Below are 20,644 nucleotides of genomic sequence, written 5' to 3' on the forward strand. Positions count from 1 at the left end.
TGCATGAAAAACAATTTAAGGCCACAAATACAGAAAAACTGTACGAAAAACAGTCGCTATAGCAATAACGAAGCATTTTTTTTACACCGCAGTACAATTACGCAACATTTATCACATCAAAATGTTACATGTGGTAAACCGAAAACCGAAGACCCCCTGCGGTTATCCTCTTGTAGATGCTGAAGCCCAGCTAGGTTTAGCGTTAGAGTTAGCATTGGGTTAAAGTTTAGTGTTAGTGTTAAGAGTTAAGGTTCGAGTTATCTTGCGAATGAACAACCAATGCAAACTTGCTTTATCCCCGTTTACGGCGGCACAATGGAACAATCTAATGATGAACACAATCTCGGATTCTCGCAACTAGGCAACCTAAATTACCTCTTCCACGACTGTTGCTGCCGAGGTACTGTACAGAGATAGGGAAGAACAAGCAGCAAGCGTCACTGCCAGTGAGTGATAATGTCAAGTATATTAAACATCAATTTTTCAGCAAAGGTCAATGTCGCTCTGAGCGCGTTTGACAAATTCACAGCAGAGCGGTGTGGCAGTCAAGAGCGTGTTTGTTTAGTATATAAAAAAAATACACAACAATTTACTCACAGCCAGGGTGTGGTGACCTTTTTACACGGTCGCCACGACAAAGCCCATCAACGTCACTCTTGTACAGACACACAAGTCCACTTTACTGTCTTCCCCCTTACAACTGTCCCGCATGTTTTCTTTGTTGCATTTCCCTGACAATTTGCAGTCCGATACCAAGCACCCGGTTTGGAGGATTTAGCGCCAGTTTAACAAGGTTCCGGCAGAGGTGGCACCAAGTCGGAGATGTGACACCTCTCAAATGCATTTCATCATCACGGAAGAAGCGAGAAATTCAAACCGGAAAAAGATCCGCTGACCAACTCTGCTCAACTTTATTTCAAGAAAAAAAACAACCACAGCTGCATACAAAGTACTAGAATTCATGTTAAAATCAGATATAGTGAAACAAAAACAGTTAAATGATGATGGCCACTGCCTTTGGAATGACCAGCAACAAAAACCCTGATCCCCTCTGAGTGAGCCCTTGGTACCCGCCTATTGCCCGAAGACAGCTGGGAAAGGCTGCAGCACGCCCCCGAACCTTGTGAGGATAACTAGAAAATGGATGGATCAATGGATATTTTGACAATGGGAACGTACAAATTACATTTCCAGTCAGCAGCTGCAAAAATGTGGTGGACCGTTTTTACACCAAAAAAAAAAAACCCAAAGCAAAACCAAAAAAAAAAACCAATTCCACTGCAGCGTCTGCTCAATATGCAATTAAGGAGCATGTGCTGTGGCAAATGAAGTGGAGGCGAGGTAAAGTAATGGCTGACACGTCTGTCAGGAGGAGAACGCAAGTAAGAAAACAACCCCAGGCGGCTGACACTTGGTGATAAAGGACATTGCGAGATGAGCCAAAAAAACAACAACTTGCTGCCCGCAACTCTCTGACGCCAGCTTGGTCATTTTTACTCGGTGAAAACTGGGTGGACGGGGGGAAATCAGTTTACAAGTTAACAAGGATAAAAGTGCCAGAATGTAAAGAAACAGTCTCAGGTTGCATCGGAGATAAAATGCATGCGTCTCATGGGAATCGGCATGTATGAGTAGCAAAGCCAGAGTTCTGGTCCAAGTATTCTCCTGTAAAAAATGTCTTTTTACGTTCCAGAGAAGTAATTTCTTCATAGTGCGACACAACAGATGATCAATTGGGGTTGAGAACAGGTGAGCATCTGCTTGTTGTTTGCCTTGGAGTGAGCAAAGCTTGTAAATATTCCCAAGTAATATAGAACAGATTTGCCTTCTAATGCGCTGGCCTTCCCACATTCACAGTAGGAAGAAACAAATTGTTTTGTCTATGCAGATGCTTGGTTGCCGGTCATAAATGGAAGGAGTGAATAATATTTTTTCCCTGCAATGACTCACTGGATAACTGAGAGCCGCAAACACAGCTGAGAAGATCCTGGGTAATGAACACAGGGGCTTTGACGTCCTTTGTTGACACCCGGGTCCTCCCCAGGTGACGCTTCATGCCTTCGTGTCTGTGCGTCTGAAGGCAGTAATTCACTCTGCTTGTGATAATGATTTCCTTTTCGGCAATGGCGGGGGTTGCCATGGTAACTGCATGCAACGAGGTAACAGAAGGTGACCAAGTCAGTGCCACACAAAGTCTAAAGGCTTCTTTTTTTGGGTTTGCCCGATCTGGCCTGGGATAGGCTCAACCCTTCGGATAATGAACAGATGTCAACGTTCCGGTTATGTTGAGAGACAATTCACCCCAAGTTTAAACTTTTAGAAAAAGATTTATAAATCAGGATCAAACTTGTGATGGCCAAAAGCACCATTTTTTGATACAGGACTCTAAATTTGTCTTCCCTTTACGATGTGTGTTGGAAATGTCCCTGGACTGGTGTCACAAATAAATATTCTTCCAGACCAAACTACGAGTTTTCCCCATTTTTGTCGGCAAGTCGAACAACCAGCATGTCTACCAAGCAATCCTGTGGCGTTTGGTTCGTTCAGTGCGCGAGGCAAGGCAAATGTTGCAGCAGGACAACTTGTGGCTGTTTGACCATAATAACGTTTCTTTTTACAGCATTCTGGGCATCTGTCAGTTCCTGGCCGAGAAGGACAACACCAAGGTGGGGTAACCCCCCTACTCACTCACCCTGGCGCAAGGTGACTTTTTTGCCCTCCTCTTTCTCAAGCTCAGAGGGTCATCAAGGGAACCCATTTTGAAGACATGGACAATAACAAGATGGTTGTGACAATGGAGCTGTGGAGAGTCCCAGAAAGAATCCTTCCAGGACTGTGGTGGGGATTTGGATTTTGAATATTTCTTTTGTGATTTATATATATCTATATATAAATATATATCTATATCTATCTCGAGCAGTCCGGTGGGCCAGTAGTTAGCGCGTCGACCTCACAGTGCAGAGGTACCAGGTTAAATTCCAGCATGTTCTCCCCGGGCCTGCGTGGGTTTTCTCCAGGTACTCCGGTTTCCTCCCAGCACTTGTGAGGATTAAGCGGATGAGAAAATGGATGGATGGGTATCCCTCTTCTCTCTCTCTCTCTCTCTCTCTCTCTCTCTCTATATATATATATATATATATGTATATATATATACATACACACGTGTGTGTGTGTGTGTGTGTGTGTGTGTGTGTGTGTGTGTGTGTGTGTGTGTGTGTGTGTGTGTGTTCTCTTTGGATTTGGTTTTGTTTCATAGTATACTGTTATGGTTCCGTTCCATTTTTAACCAACAGGTGGCATTGGAGGGCTCCTCCTCCAGCCTCGCACCTGTTGGTCATCATGTCATTCATACTTTTCTTTTCAAAAGACAGCCACGCCGATCACTTGGGTTTGGATCGTTGCCATGGTTTTTTTGTTCCTGTTGCTGTCACGTTGTTTTGTGCTTCTGTCATGTTTTTTTTTTTTTACTGGGGTTTTTTGTTTGTTACTTTGGTTTATGGGTTTTTTTCAGGACTTTGTGTTTTGGATCAAGCTCTTCCAGTGTACCCCTGCAAGTGTTTTTTGTTAATACATTTTGTTCAGTACTCCCTGGCTCTCCCGCCTCCATGTTTTTTAGGGTCTACTACGATCACGCATACTTGATTTCTATCAGACTATAGCCCAAAAACTTTAACAACCGAGTGAAGAGTTTGTAATCGTGTTGTGGCGTCTCTTTTTAAGTTCCTTTTGATCCATTCAGCCATATATATCTGAACCGCTTTATCCTCAGGTTTGCATCATATCTTCATTTTTTGATGACTAAACATTAGCCATAAACCTGTCTGGTCTGCTTCAAGAGATCATGTATAAACCGAAGAGCTGTCTTCCAAAACCTACCATATGCTTTTGTTGTCATTCTGACTGCACCATCTGCCTGTTTCATTAGCTGCATTTTCTTTGCCCACCAGCATCCTTTTAGGTAGCTGATGATGTCAGTGGAAGGCAAAACAAATACCGGGCTATCAACTTTTGGCACCGAACCACGAACAAAGCTACGAGAGGTAAATCCAAGTGACAGTTCTCGGAAGTCTTTCAGGACGTGCCCCTCGAGCGAACATGCAGAAGCAAAAAACAAACTAAATAATGCGTTGTTTGTCCTCGATCACTTCGGCTCTACTTCATTAAGTCTCCATCTCTCAACGCTCATCTTTAGCCTGTCAGTCACACTCACACTCACACACACACACACACACACACACACACACACACACACACACACACAAGCAGAGATGCTTACCTTAGCATTAGCCAATGATGAGGAGGCGTGGCCAAGATGAGAGACACATCCTGATGGGCATGCAATCAATCGATCGATCAATAAACCTCTATCTGGTAGAGTGCTGTCCACAATCACTCAGTACGGCTGCTGCCGCCACACGCAGACGTGCACACTAGCACACGCACACACACACTGCTTGCCACTGGCCTACAAATCTACAGCACAAAAACAAACAACCACACTAAATGTTATTGGCACTCATCTTTGCCAGCGCTGTTCCACATTCAGGGAAGCAGCATGGTTCATTTGTGTGTGTGTGCGTGTGTGCGTGTGCGTGTGTGTCTTGGCCACCCGGCATCTTGCGCGACAAGGACTTGATCAATAGCTAAAGCCTCATTATCATTGCACCTTGTTGAGGACACCTGTCAGTTAAAAATAAAATAAAATAAAAATCCTGTTGACGCAGCCGGAAGCTGTCTGGCAGCGCCGACATTTACGCAGGCAGTACTTTGAACGCCTCCTCATTACACTTTACGCACGGATGGGGGGTAGCGGGGATGCCATGCTGGATAAGCATGATGAGTGCCTCCTGGCAAAAATAGTGCAGTTGATAGACTCATGTCATGAATTTAAATGAAGAGTGGTGGATTTGATTGCCATTTTGAGGACTTTGCCATAATTAAATAGTTACCGAATATTGGCGGCATGAAGCCAATTTCCCTCGGGAACACAAAATTTGGTCGGCAGTAGTAATCTATCATGAATAGAACCACAAAGAAGTCTCAAGAAGCCATGGCTGAAAATTTCTATTCACCTTTTCCTCATTCGCATCTCAACCGACTTCGGGCAAGAGGTGGGGTACACCCGGGACTGGTCGGAGGCAAATTGCAAGGCACATATAAACAGACAAACAACAATTCACATTCACACTTAAGTATATCGTAAATGATAGTTTTGGTTTCCCATGAAGGTCCGTTAGGAGTGCAACCACATTAATGTATGATTACCTCATATCATTACGTTTACACAAAAATTGATGGAAAACTAGATTCAAAAATCTGAATCCAGAAAAAATTTGTCCAACTAGTATTCAATGTATTTTCAAAGTTTAATTGGAAAAAAAATGCTCACAATATCTTAAGGTTATTACAATTTTAGCAAGAAGGATCAAGTCACGACACATGATTTGCCTTTCACGGGCCACATAAAATGATGTGGCGGGCCGGATCTGGCCCCCGGGCCTTGACTTTGACACGTGTAATTTAGAACCTTCAGTGAAGTTCTGAGGTTGGGGATTCAGAGTTGGAATGTGCTCATGGGTTTTCTCCAGATACTCCAGCTTCCGCCCACATTCCAAAATCATGCATATTTGGTTCACTGAAGCCTCTAAAATTTCCATAGGTGCGAGTATGAATGGTCCAAGTCCAAAGTAAACTGAAATAGACTGCAGCTCACCCATAACCTGCACGAGGACAAGCGCGATAGAAAACGGCTGGCTAGAGAGCATAACGTTATCCACTTATGCAGCAAGGCCATTGCGATCGACAAACCATAGCTGACTTGTCTGATGGGAGAGCAAGAGAGCGAGGGGGCGGTGTTTGCCGAGCATGCTCAGTAGCACATCTGGCCTACGGTGGAGTCGGGTTGACCTTGAGGGTGTCATATCGATCGATCAAGACTGAGGCTGCGCGGGTGCGTCGGGGAAAGTGAGGGGAGGGGGCGTGCAACTTCCCCAAACAAGGAGAAAGCCGAAACCTCCGCTAATGATGAATCATTGATGGCATGTGGACAGCCAAAGCTTCTCTTCGCGTCAACTTCAGCATACGCCCTCGTTTCCGCTATTTGTCCAGTTGGCTCCGCAACTTCATTTTCTCTCACCTGTTTTTTTGTACTCTTGACCGGCCCACTCCTCTACCGCAGCTCCAAATATTTGGATCCCAAGCTTTTGATTGTTGGTCATATATGCATTATTATAATGGCATGGTTAACGAAAGCCAAGATAAAACTTTTTTATATTTGAAATATGCATATGTTCTTTATTAGCTCCCGTTTCCTTAAATCTATTCAGTAATTTCCATAATTGGTTGCAATTGTGGGGGGAAATATGATTTATGAGTGTTGTGATTTATGAGTTTTGTCAAAGAATAAAATAGACTCGTATCTCAAGGCAACTGCAGTTGTCGTAACTGAGGTGTCTGTCCAACCATCCATCCATTTTCTGTTCCGCTTAATCCTCACAAGGGTTGCGGGGAGTGCTGGAGCCAATCCCAGCCGTCTTCGGGTAGTAGGCGGGGGACACCCTGAACCGGTTGCCAGCCAATCACAGGGCACACAGAAACGAACAACCATCCACGCTCGCACCCACACCTAGGGACAATTTAGAGTGTTCAATCAGCCCGCCATGCAAGTTTTTGGAATGTGGGAGGAAACCGGAGTACCCGGAGAAAACCCACGCAGGCACGGGGGAGAACATGCAAACTCCACACGGGGAGGGTGGAGCTGGAATTGAACCCGGTACCTCTGCACTGTGAGGTCGACGCACTAACCACTGGACCACCAGGCCGCCCCCTGTCCAACCATAACATTTGAAATCTAACAAAACTATTTCTGAAAGTCTCTCAGCGAGCTGCTTGGAATTTTCCCAAATTTTATCATCACATCATGTCAAAGCCTAAGCGTAAACAAAGCTGCAGTGTGAACACACATACGCACTAGGTGTGACGGGCTCATACTCGAATGTCTCGATGAAGGGTTATCTAACATCCACGAGTGAAAATACAATCCAAACTTTATGGAAGCTTGCTTTTACGGAGTGTGACAAGGTTAAAATAGCCAGTTATGCCTATGAGCAAGCACCATTCATTCGCAGTCTGGAAGCAGACTGTTAAACGCTTCCTGCTCTGGGAGGGACTGTCATACTCTCCAGAAGTGTCAAATCGCACCACAAAAAATGACTATAGTTGTCATTCGAAGGGTGTGAAGTTATCTATGCACAAACCTTCGATTATCTGGTCCCCATTAACCGCAAAAAACAAGAGATTACGGTACTTATGAAGTACCTGCTTCCCATTGTTTGCTATGCACTGGAACAGACTGCGCTCGACCTGGAAAGTTCCACAGCATGCCGGTTGCTGCGTTGCACCTCGGTGGATGTCACATTCGCAGCCATCTGCCATAACACTCAGACACGCTCGCACAACAAGCCCACAAGCGCACGCAACATTACTGACAGACATAAAAGCACCAACCAGGTGTATCAAGAATCGGGCATATCGTAAGAAGCAACCTGCTACCAAATGTTGCCCATTTGTTATTGATGAGAGAGGAGCACAATAACGTGGAACTTATGAATAATGTAAACATCAGCGATAGCAGGGAAATGGTTCACACACACTAACACACAAACACACACAAAAAGCGCTTTTTTTTTCCTCATACACATCCGTTCAGAGGACACGGCGCGAAACGCTCACTTCACACATTCCCAACTTGACTGCCATCATCGCTGATGTTGGTGTGTGTGTGTGTGTGTGTGTGTGTACTCCAGAAGTGTCAAATAGCACCACAAAAAATGACTATAGTTGTCACTCAAAGGGTGAGAAGTTAACTATGCACAAGCCTTCGATTATCCGGTCCCCATTAACCATGAAAAAACAAGAGATTACGGTACTTATAAAGTACCTGCTTCCCATTGTTTGCTATGCACTGGAACAGTCGTTTGTTGAGATGTAATATTTGAATACAGTCCACCTCATTTTACTAATAAAAAAAAGAAAGTGATCCACCTCACTCATCCCAACCTGCTTTTGAAGCATAATCTGTGAAGAGCTGTCTGTATTTCCCAATTTATATAGAGTGAAAGTGTATAGAAACATGTTATTATCATCACCAGGCTTTTTTTTGCTGCATTTACTGTTCAGGTAGGACTTAGGTGAAGTTTCTTTAATTCCCATTGTAATCTACTCTAAGAAATCCCCGCTCAGTCGTCAGCAAAATGGGCATCGGTCAGCGAAGGACTGAGAGCTCCAGCGGTACTGGAAATATAATGCTGGCCTAAAACTTGTACACAGGATTGTATCTTGTTAAATCTGTATCCCCATAATTTGACAGATGATTTTATTACTTTTTTTTCTTCTTTTTTTTTTAATCTGTGTTCTTTTTAACAAGCTCAAAAGTTGGAAAAAAAAACAGTAGTTTGTTGAGATGTAATGTTTGAATACAGTCCACCTCATTTTACTCATAAAAAAAAAGAAAGTGATCCACCTCACTCATCCCAACCTGCTTTTGAAGCATAATCTGTGAAGAGCTGTCTGTATTTCCCAATTTATATCGAGTGAAAGTGTATCGAAACATGTTAGTATCATCACCAGGCTTTTTTTTTTGCTGCATTTACTGTTCAGGTAGGACTTAGCCATAATTTGACAAATGATTATATTACTTTTTTTTTCTTTTTTTTCTTTTTTTACTCTGTGTTCTTTTTAACAAGCTCAAAAGTTGGAAAACTGAAGTTTTTTTAATTCCCATTGTAATCTTCTCTAAGAAATCCTCGGTCAGTCGTCAGCAAAATGGGCATCGGTCAGCGAAGGACTGAGAGCTCCAGCGGTACTGGAAATATAATGCTGGCCTAAAACTTGTACACAGGATTGTATCTTGTTAAATCTGTATCTTAACATTAAAAAGCAATTTCTGTCTTTTATTTAGCTCGATGTGAAATTTGTTTTTGCGTGCAACATTGGCTCATATCCTCTGCACCTTCTGTGGTTGGTCTTACCCGCATCCATAAAACCTTGTGACCCCCTTGGTTGTGACATCACAACATGCGCTACATCTCCTGTGGGAACAATTCACGCTAATGTTTTTTTTTTTTTTTCCCCCACACATATGTAGACATTACCGAGGCAGCTTTAACGTCTTTCATTCCGAATGGCCACATTTGTAAGCTTCTGGTGAAAGAAGGAGACTAAAAACACAAACACAGAGCTCATGGCCCATCTGTCACGATCGCCAGCTCTCCCTGGAGGGCTGTAAATCAATCTCGACCAAAATACTGCACTTCAACTGTCGTAGCTGAGACTCCAGCACACACCATTTATTTGAAAAAGCTTTGAGGGGTTACATAGTGTTGAAAGCCAATACTGTATGAATCATGTCGCAAAGCCAACACATGCATGTTATGTGCAGCAGTTATGTTTAGTTCACAAAGAATGAGAAAGACAAGATAAGATATTAGCCAAATCTACACACTACGTCACATTAGAAGGAAGCAAACGGTCATAGAGAGCCACTGACAAAAACTTCAGTCATGTTGAGCGGAAAGAAATAAGAAAAGTTTCCCGGTGGTTACTACCACCTACCACTTGGACTGGATGGATTCATGGAGACGCAGCCTCTGTTTTTTTTACTGATTTTTATGAACACTGTGTTATTCCAATGAGAGCGGCAAAACACAAAAACAAGGGTGGCAATTATCGTGGAACCTCAAAGACTGGAACTCAATTTTCTTTCGGGATCCAAGTAGAAATATTCAGTTCCATGTTGAAATAAAATGATTTTTTTTTCTCTCATTGATTAAAATAAGTGTTGGAAAAAAAAGTTAATCCCCCTAAATATGAAAATACATTGCCTTAACTTCACATTCCAGGATGCAGCTAAACATAATCTAGGGTAACAGCGCCGTAATGCGAAACACCGTAACGTATCGCACTACAAAGCAACGCACCATAACAGAACCCAACGCAAAGTCCTCACCGAAATGCAACTTAATGTAGCGTAACACACCATTACAAAACATACCATAACGCCACCTACCGTAACAACTTACTCTAATGCAGCGTAACACAAAATGCTAGCACACAAATTATTGTAACGCAACGTAGTTTAACATGACAGACCTGAACGCAACCCAATATAATGCACTGAAATACAAAAACAAACTTAACACGGCATAATGAGATGGAAAGACAACAAAGCATAATGTGACCCAAACAAAATTAGCCGTAACACTCCTGAACACAATGCACCCCGAGGCAAAGCAACACAATGTATCGTAACGCAACGGAAGTGTTGTGAGTGCAAAGCTGTTAGACGCAAAGCTACTTATGCAAAGTTACGTCGTGTAACTTGTGGTGTGTAATAGACCTAATATCAAACGAAAACTGAATTTAGATCTCATGGGTGATGTGTATTTTTTGATTTTGTGATTAAGAGAGGCATAATTTGTCAGAGAAGATCCCAGTTGCACAACTTCTGGAGTGTTCCACTTTACAAGAAATAGAATTTCTTCAGTATCCCCGTGCGGGAGAGCGGCTATATTTGTCTTCATGAAGCCATCCATTCCTTACACCTGCATCGGGATATTCTTCTCGCGTCTTCTCATAACAGGACGGGCAATGAGCGCAGTCTTACCTTTGATGCCAAACTTGGAGTTGCCGCCAAACTTGAGAATGGCCAACATAATCAGGAAACCGAAGAAGGCGACGGCAGCGATGCCCACCACCACGTACACCTGCAGATTGGGCAGAATTTACGGCAAGCGAACGCAGCGGGTGGAATGTTGATTGAGGACTTACGGCGACTCTGTCCTCTGGCGGGTCTGAAGTGGGTCCATCTGTTTATAAAATAATAATAATAATAATAAATACATAGTTCAACAAGGGAATGATCATTATGACTTATTTTAGACAACATACTAAGGGTGGCACAAAAAAAAAACGTATTTGTAGCAGTACCTATGGGGAAGTCTGCAGCCAGAGAAGGTGATGTTAAGAAGCAGCAAGAGAGAAAAAGGGAAAAATAAATTAGACCACAAAAAAGTCGCAATATCTCAACACTGTTTTTTCCTTACCATGCTGCTAATAAATAAAGGATGTCATCTAACAAGTTTGTGAGTGCCAGAATTCAGCTTATTAACCACACAAGCACAATAACCACACGCATGAAGCATGCAAAGCCGCAAAAAAAAAAAGCAGAAGAGAAAACGGACATAAAATTAAACGTGAGGAGGAAAGCGACAGTCGTGTCAACCGTCATCCTCAGTGCAAAGATGCAAAAATTACGCCTCGCCAAAACAACTTGAAGGACAAAAGCAGAAAAGTTTTTATTTGCCATTAATGATGAGGACCAAAACGAAATCGAAAAAAAAGAAAAAACAGAAAAGAAAAAAAAAAATGTTCCACATGAAAATAAATCAGATTAAATCCTTGGTATTTTGAAAAAAAAATGTGTCATTTAATATTCTCATTTTTTTCAATTGAAGTCAGACTATTACAAAACTAAAGTGGTCATTTTATTGAGGGAACGTCAGTCAGTCTGAGACTTAGGTGTACGTTTATGCTCATAAAATTCTGACCTTGCCCTTCAAAAAAAAAAAAAAAAAAGCGTTCTCTTGTAAATGCCTTAAAATGTCGAGCCATCAGTTAAAATGTTGTGTTTTTTTTTTAACTTGTTCATTTTTTCTTGTAAAGTAACGGTAATAACTTTATTATCTCAAGATTCCCGCTTATTTGTTTTGTTTTTTTGTTTTTTTACAGATTATGACAACTTTATTTTTTATGAACAATTCATTCAAGAAAACACTTCACTCACCGTAGTAGTACGAATCTTTGTCAGTTCCTGCACAAGCACAATCAAAAGATTCAAAAGAATGACTTGAAAGTCAGATCAAACAGACAAGGCCTAGCAGGAAGGCTTTGGATTTTGCAGAATTCAAATGCGGTGTGCGACATAATGACCTGTCAAGTGTGGGTCCTCACCGTCCCAGGGTTTATGCATGAAGTGGGCCTCGACCCGCTTCTGGTCTGTTCCATACTCGTTCTTGGCCAATAGCGTGTAGAGGCCGTTGTTGAGGTGGGTGGGGCTGTCCAGCTGCAGGCAGCCGTGATACTCGCGCTCGGTCACCTCATAGATCATGGTCTTGATGAATTTGTCCTCCGTCACCGCTTTGCCGTTCAGAAACCACTGCATGTGAGGTTCGGGGTTGCCTAGGAAACACAAAGATTTGCTTTCGGCATTCTGAAAATCCTTCTTGAGACAGTAATATACTTTATTTTTTGGCCTCTGAAAATCTCTCCTTTCACATTTCTCCTAAACATCCATCCATTAAAATCCCTGTACTGCTTAATACAATTGTAAAATGATTATTTTGATTCAAGTAGAATGATTTCCAAGAAAGAAGTGGCAATTTTATGAGGCAAAAGTCAGAGTATTATGAGAGAAAAAGGACTGGGATGCAATTGTATGAGAAGAAAAGCATTATAGTATGTGAATGAAACGAACTTTAAAAGCTTTTCGTTTAAGATGATCACTTAATTTCCAGAAAAATGCGTATTTCTTGCACAAGGTTACGACTTTATTCCTCATAAAATTACACATCCATCCATCCATTTTGTAATCCGCGTGTCCTCACGAGGGACGCGGGGTGTGCTGGAGCCTATCCCAGCTATCTTCGGACAGCAGGCGGGGGACACCCTGAACTGATTGCCAGACAATCGCAGGGCACACATAGACGAACAACCATTCCGCGCTCACAATCACACCGAGGAACAATTTCGAGAACAGGTGTCAAACTCGAGGCCCGGGGGCCAGATCTGGCCGACCAGATCATTTTATGTGGCCCGTGAAAGCAGATCAAACATGTCAACTTTCATCATGCTTTCTAAAATGTCGACCAAAATTTTTATTTCTCATATGTTATAAATAAAACAGATATTCTAAGCAGTTTCTTGTTACCAAACCCCTTATGATAGTACGTAACTTAAACAAGTGTTGAATCAACAGTCACTCTTGACTTCTTTTCATGGGTTCAGTCATAACGGCGCTCCAAGGAAAACGGTCACTAAAATGTGGCCCGCGACAAAAATGAGTTCGACACAATTAATTTAGAGTGTTCCATTATCCGGCTATGCATATTTTTGAAATGTGGGAGGAAACAGGAGTACCCGGAGAAAACCCACGCAGGCACTGGGGGGACTTGCAAACTCCACACAGGAAGGCCAAAGCTGGAATCGAACCCTGCACCTGTGCACTGTGAGGCTGACATGCTAACCAGTTGACCACCGGGCCGCCCATTACAAAAACATTCTTTTCAAATTTCCACTTTCCTTTTCTCTTTGTTATTATTGCTTTTGTCTCATTAAATTGCAGGTTTATTGTCTGAAAAATTATCATTTAAAGTCAATGTTAATAATTCCACTTGGTCACTCAATCGTGAGTGGTGAACGACAGGCAACAGTGCAATCCCGATCTTACCTGCGACACTAAAGGGGATGCACCAGTGGTGGTCTGAGATGGCGTCACTCAACTTGGTGATATTCGGAGGAACTGAGGAGATCAGCAGCAGCAGCAGACATAAAAAAGAAGGTTAGCGCTAGTGAAGCATTAAATGCATAGAAGTTCTGTCTTGTGAAGCTCTGCATGGAAGAGTTTCATCTAATTGGATTTTTGCACCACAAAAAAAAAAAAAAAAAAAGGGGCAAACGTACAGAGTATGTCCAAGAGCAGCGAGGATTCTTTCTCGCCGACGATGTTCTGTGCGGTGCAGCTGATCTTACTGTTATGGTCCAACGATGACAAGTTGGACAACCATAGTGTGGAGATCTGACCTGCTGTCGCGATCTGTCAACGGAATGAAGCGTGAACCCATTTGAGTCGAAATGAGTGCGCTCAAAAGTCTTTTCCAAGTGTCATTTTCATTGCACTCACGAGAATATTTGCCGGAATTTCATTTATTGCATACATTGTTGATCCGTGTACCGTGCAGTTATTCTTAGTTTCGGTATGACACCAAAAATGCTTCAGTTTTACTTGAAACATTGCCAGTACAGTTAAAAAAAAAAAAAAAACCCACACAATACGGCGACAGTGTAACTCATATACATGTTCCTAGTCATCATGGTGATTTTCTATCGCATAATTCCTTCAGTGCTTCATCAATATGGAGTCATCTTCAATTATGCTCAAACAACCCCCCAAATGCAAATATTATCAGTCTATCAGACAAGCTCAAGTGCTACAAAGTGTAGAATTAATCCTCCGAAAAGACATTAGCAATTATTCTTACAATAGCACCATTAATTTCCTAACCCTGAAACCATTAATTTGATTTACTGACGATGACTCTAGGCAACGATGCTTCATTGGGCTCGTTTTCATGACTCGTGAGCTACGTACAGTACGTGTACTTTATGTCTATGGGCGCGTATAGGGGGCTGAGGTTGCGAGTGTACGGACCTCGTAGTTTGTGACCAGCGTCATGTTCCAAATGAGGTCGGGCGAGGGAACTCCGGAGGTGGTGCAGGACAGCTGCATGTTCTCACCCTCCATGACGGTCACTTTGGACGCCGTCAGTGTCGCCATGGGAAGCTCTGAGGAAGATGAGATGGAGGAGAAGGGAATTAGGGATTTTTTTTTTCCTCCCATTGAAATACTTTGCAAGTAGACACCCCCCCCCCACACACACACACACAAGGAGTCAATAGAAAGACCTTGGATTCAAACTCGGCGCCCTCGCCTTTCATGTGTGACTGCGCACACAAACAAAGAAACACAGTGAAGCAGTTACACTCATTACCACTGCATTTCTCCGGCAAGCGGACTGCTAATAAACTAATTGGACACACTTACATTTGTGTGCCTCTGTGGGTGCGTGCGTGTGCGCGTGCGTGCGTGTGTGTGTGCGTGCGGGCACATGAACGAGGATAACAAGGACGTGATGTGTGCATGACAAATTTGATTCATCTCAGAAGACCAGAAAACAAAAGACAGATGACTTTTGACCTAAATCAAGCACCTGATTACTCACTGTAATCTCGCCAAAGTCCAAACAAGACACAATATGTCATTTACGAGTTTGTCTCTGTCTTTCGATTGTGGTCCTGGCAAGGATAAATGTCAAAGAAAAAAAAAATCAACAGTGAACTTATTTAATCGGGTTGTTGATTGAATTTGACCTCAGGGAATGTAAAAAAAAAAAAAAAAAAAAAAAAAAATCACATCAAATTAAAGTGGACTCTCCAGATATGTAAGAATCCTGTCAATATTCACTAAAATGATGGCACAGTTACTGCAAAACCTCAAAGTTCAAAAATGTCATGAATCCATAGGATAATGATTCTTGCATTTTCAGCACTATAATTACACTACGGTCATAATTATTCATTCTTTTTTTTAAATCAGTGCCATATAAAGGGTTCCACTGTAAAAGTGCCGTTACCAACCTGCTTGTCCATGCCTAGATCCCAATCAGGTAATGAAAGTTATGTCCACCTTATGCATTAGTTATTTCGGACCACATAAAAATGAAGAGACAGTCCTCACAGGCCCAAAGCCAGTCAGCCAGAGGAGATGGCGAGGCGTTGACAGCAATTGCACATTTAACCGGACAGATTTCTTATCAGGTCCTTTTGTCCGTCGGCCTGTCACCACGGCAACCCACTTATCACCACGGCAACCCGTTCAATCACCGCCAGAGACAGTAAAAGACAATCGTTTCCATGGTGCCAGCTGTCATGTTAGAAGCACATATCTTCACACCCATCCTAAAATACACACTTTGTCCAATTAAAGTGCCTATACGCCAAAACACGAAGGCAATTGTAGTTTGAGGAACATGGGAAATTACTTCCACGCTTGGCTTTTTGCTGTGCAACCAGCCGTGACTTTTTGGTGATTGTAATCCCTGCTTTGAGAAGCGATCAGAAGGAAGAACGGGCTAATTAGCATGGCAGCTCAGCTAGCGAATATTTTGTGTGTGTGTGTGTGTGTGTGTGTGTGTGTGTGTGTGTGTGTGTGTGTGTGTGTGTGTGTGTCTCCGTTTTGGCTCAGTTACAGCCCACCTGCAGCCTGCGTGTAAACATCTGGAAAGCCACAGTGGAGGCCTAGTTCACAAAGCGCACTGCAAATAAATTATAGAGTGTACATATATATGTGTGTGTGTGTGTGTGTGTGTGTGTATCAAGTACAACTTTATTGTCAAATGTGCTGTATGTGTACAGCACAGATGAAATTTCTTCCCTCTCAAGACAACAAACGAGAGGAGCCGCTGCGGGTGCTCGTGCCGCCATCAAAAGTAACGTTAACATAAAATGACAAAATAATACAAGACAACACATTAGACAGAGACAATTGCGCATCTACGAAATCAAATTTTCCTGAGAAGGAAGAAGAAAGTGTCTATTTCAGGCATTGTTTTCCTTAAGCAGATGGTACACTGAAAACTGCTTGTGGGATAGATAGTATAAATTTAGGCAGCAGTGTTTTTTTGTTTGAGGAAGTTCAGAGTACACTAGCCAATATCTAAAGGCTGCAATTGGGCCCTTGTCCACAGTGTTCATTTCATTGTAAATGTGCCTCATTGGACCCAATTCATCTTTCTAAATAACTTTACTTGTTTAAAGGTCAGTAGACCTTCCGTATGAGAGCACCCATATGGTTTGACTTAATGTCATTACTCTTAAAAGACAAAACAATCAAATTAAACATCTGCTTTAATAACATCCCCATTTATCATTGTACCTTGTGCTTTTATTTCCCTAACCCCTTTTAATAAATTCCCAAGTTGTCATAAAAAGCATGTTACTTGGGCCCTCGCATCGCACTGGTTTAATTTACTTATATTCAGCCCAAGCGCTCTTTTAATTCAGACGGCAGGAAATTCAGCTAAAGGATGAATGTGATCTGTGGATACCGAAGCCAACTGGTCTCTTTAGTGGCTTTGCTCTGCTGTTTACTGCCTACATGTGTGCTTTGTCTTTGTACACAGCATATAGGCCAATGGGTAAAATGGTGTCTGTCTAAGCCTCAGGGACGACTACAAGATGGAAATGGAACCATTTTTGGGGCCTACGCAAATGCAGAAGGGACAAATTTTATTTTTTTAAATTAAAAAAAAAAAAAAAAACATCAGGCCTACTCACATTGTAGCACAGGACAGAAGAAGACAAGAAGACACTTTGTAAGTGCAAATTAGTCATGTTTGCCATCTAGTGGTGATTGGTGATATTACAACTTACAATTACAGTGGACCCCTGCAAATTCGCAGTTCAGCATGCGCGGATCACATACTGTAACTGTGTATTTTCTTTTCTTTTTTTGTATTTTTTTGTATTTGTTCTTATTTTGATTTTTCCTGTCTTCTGTGAAAGACGTATATTGAATGTTTGTCAGCAGTTTTAAAAGAATGTTATAGGTTCAGAATATATATACATATGTACTTCAATATATCCTTGCATCCCGTAGGATACCAATTGCCCATCCCTGTAGTCACGGATTTTACTGTCTTAGATATTATTTGCCAGTCAGTAATTTTAACTAACAGTGCATGTTATGAGGACTGACACTATAGATAATTGATGATCTTGACTTGTTTATTTCAAAGTGCAACTTCAGTAACAAACACAGTGAGGCAATGTGAGAGATCAGTGCAGGCCTGAGGGCACGGTTGCCATTCTGTCACTGACAAGTGGGCAGACGGACAGTAGAACACGCGAACAGACTAACACCCTGACAAAGCAAAGGCTAACCCTCCATCTGGACCTTTTCAAGTCCTCTGTGTAACCGTGACAGCCCAGAGGCACCGACCAGACCCTGCCTGCCTCTTCATGTGTCACTCTGCCAAAGGGAGGAGTGGTGGGCTTCCCCCTAATGTCAAAAATAAACTCCGCTAATGGACCGGAGGGAGCGGGGAGCGGATCAATAGGAATTATCAACGACACTGTTTGCTTCCTGCAGGCATGTTTATGTTCTCTGCGTTCCGACTGCTCTGAGCAATCGCTGACTATGTCATGCATTTTGCTATTAAAAGTCTCTTCCAGGGGCAAAATCACAGTATTTTCTTTTTTTAAACTGTGTGGTAAATGTTGGAGATCGCTGATGGTGTAGTGCAGACGTGGGCGAAGTCCGGTCCGGGGTCCACAGTCAAAGACCATGCAGCCAAAATAAAATGTATAATTGCCGTACTTTTATTTTGAAAGTTGTGCTTTTATTTTATGTGCACATGTGGACGCTAGTACAGTATGAACAAAGTAGCAACCAAGAGCTACAACTTGTGTCTATGTCAATACCAAATTAGTGAGATTTTTTTTTTTTTTTTTTTTTACAATATTTAGTGACTTTTATGACCCAGAGCAATTATTTTTCCATTAAAAGATGAGCAAAAATGTTAACAGTAGTCATAAAGTAAAAAGGGTTCCGTCAGTCGTCATCTGTACCTGTGGGTAAAAAACAAAAAAAAAAAAAAAAAAAAAAGGATGTTTCGCTTCTCTCACAGAAGCTTCGTCAGCGGTAGACAACTCTGAAGTCTGAAGGACGACTGATGGAACCCTTTTTACGATGGAACTTTCCTGTACGACTGAGAGCCTCCACAAGCATCTTGTAGTCCTAAAGTTAATAACATTCTTATTTGCTGCACAGTGGAGGGAAGAGGGGCAAGAGGATTTGGCCTGGTAATACTGTACACAAATCTTTCTTTTCAAACACCATACATATTGTGTGGATTATATGTCATCACTGAATCATTATACATCACTGTCAATGTTATTATACTTCCCATTTATTTATATATTTGGGAATTATGACGAGGAACGGTTATCTATCGTCATTTTTTTCGATAAAAATCTAATGTGGTTTTAAAAAAATAAATAAAAAATTGAATCAGCGTCAAAAATGTGTTACGGGACACAAAGGCATCTCTGATTAAAATTTGCTGTTGACCAGTGTTATTTTTATTTCTCTTATTTCCCAAGGGAACAATTGTTACCAAATGCAAATCAAACACGTCAGCGGGTCTGACCGGGCCGAGACGAAATGGGACCCTGTTTATGAACAGTGTCTAAAATAAGAGCGATTCATGAAAAATTCATTGTGTTGGTAAAAGGAGGCAAAGAAACATTGTGTCAATTAAAGGCTGACGTTTATATACTCCAGAGTGATAAGCGCACAAAGAGGCCTGTGGTCTGTGGCGGGTCGGCGCGGTCCTTAAGTTGACATTACACTCGCTCGTATTGTAAATAACACTGCGATTTGCTGCAGGCCGCCTTTTTTAGTGTTTTACCAGTGATCATCTGAATGTTCTGGCTATTTTATTTTTAGGTCTTAAATATTATCCATTGCATAGATAACACATTGTTTCGGGGAATACCAGACTTTGCGTCTCTGCAATGCATTAATATGAATGCAAAATGTGAAACCGTTGATTCAATCTATTATTAAAAAAATCAATTATAAATTTCAAAAATACATATCAACTGTTCTCTATCACTCAAAAAATACCATGTTCCAGTTTGTCACGGTGCATGATCCACGTAAGATAATAAACACCATCTCACCATCACCATCATGAATATAAAAAAAAAAATCTGATTAGCTTATTTGGACTCTGTTGCTAACCAAAATAGCAGCAACAAACAACCTTGCGTCCTCCACCGTCCTCGATGCAGCGCAGTTCCTGGGTGTCCGCCTCCTCTCCCAGCCACAGCTTGATCCACATGTTCTCACAGGAACAGTGCAGTGGGTTTCCTGTCAGGATCCTATATATATACACACACACACACACACACACACACACACGCACACACACACACACACACACACACACACACACACACACACACACACACAGAGCATATTTAATGCAGACAGTCAAGGACATACGAAAAGCAGAGCGAGACTAGAAAGTAGTTTTTTTTTCTGTGCAAGTTAAACAAGGATACACGATGTGCCAACTTGCATTCACTTTCTCATCTTCGAGCAGAATTATATTGCATAACACATCAGCGACAATGTATCATTTTCCTTACTCTTCTATACTATGTGGGTAGGCCAAATGATTTTTTGCCAATTTGAAATCATTTGCAGGACACACACACAAAATTTTGAGTGTGGTGATTTTTGTGGAAAAAAAAAAATTGAACAAAATGAAGTCTTGCACTTAACAGTAGTTTTGTGTCATCCTTGAATGTTTTTTATGCAAGAGAGCGCTTTGCACTGCACTGTAATAAAAAGAATTTTGTGCGGATGTATTCATATTTTTATTAAATCTTATATTAAATATTCAACTTTTATTTTAAATAAAACCTCTTAGTAAGTTAGCATTGGCTGCAAAGCAGGTCAGTATATTACACACATTACTGCCACCTACAGGTCCGGAGTGTAACACTAGTGTGTGAGTGTGTGTGGTGTGTGTGTGTGTGTGCATGCATGTATGTGCGTGGATCCTCACCGCAGTTGGCAAGTCTGAGTCTGGACAGCAGGCTGCGTCCTCCACCGTCCTCGATGCAGCGCAGTTCCTGGGTGTCCGCCTCCTCTCCCAGCCACAGCTTGATCCACATGTTCTCACAGGAACAGTGCAGTGGGTTTCCTGTCAGGATCCTATATATATACACACACACAAAC

General features: G+C 41.9%; 1 protein-coding gene across 3 annotated transcripts in view; it reads right to left on the reverse strand.

Moving 5' to 3' along the window:
* Positions 1-20,644, reverse strand: part of ntrk2a (neurotrophic tyrosine kinase, receptor, type 2a) — an 85,297-nt gene that overhangs the window by 38,206 nt on the left and 26,447 nt on the right. For 2 of the 3 annotated variants that reach the window (XM_019867164.1, XM_019867163.1), the window contains exons 5-13: positions 20,472-20,620; positions 14,486-14,619; positions 13,738-13,870; positions 13,505-13,576; positions 11,989-12,237; positions 11,843-11,869; positions 10,987-10,998; positions 10,828-10,865; positions 10,664-10,763 (exon numbers count right to left, since the gene is read on the reverse strand). In XM_019867164.1, the coding sequence (XP_019722723.1) occupies positions 10,664-10,763; positions 10,828-10,865; positions 10,987-10,998; positions 11,843-11,869; positions 11,989-12,237; positions 13,505-13,576; positions 13,738-13,870; positions 14,486-14,619; positions 20,472-20,620 (914 nt within the window). The remainder of the gene's footprint in view (positions 1-10,663; positions 10,764-10,827; positions 10,866-10,986; positions 10,999-11,842; positions 11,870-11,988; positions 12,238-13,504; positions 13,577-13,737; positions 13,871-14,485; positions 14,620-20,471; positions 20,621-20,644) is intronic. The other variant, XM_019867165.1, reaches the window with a different exon arrangement.

The sequence above is a fragment of the Hippocampus comes genome, unplaced genomic scaffold (genome assembly GCF_001891065.2).
Source record: "Hippocampus comes isolate QL1 unplaced genomic scaffold, H_comes_QL1_v1.1 scaffold322, whole genome shotgun sequence".
NCBI classification, from domain to species: domain Eukaryota; kingdom Metazoa; phylum Chordata; class Actinopteri; order Syngnathiformes; family Syngnathidae; genus Hippocampus; species Hippocampus comes.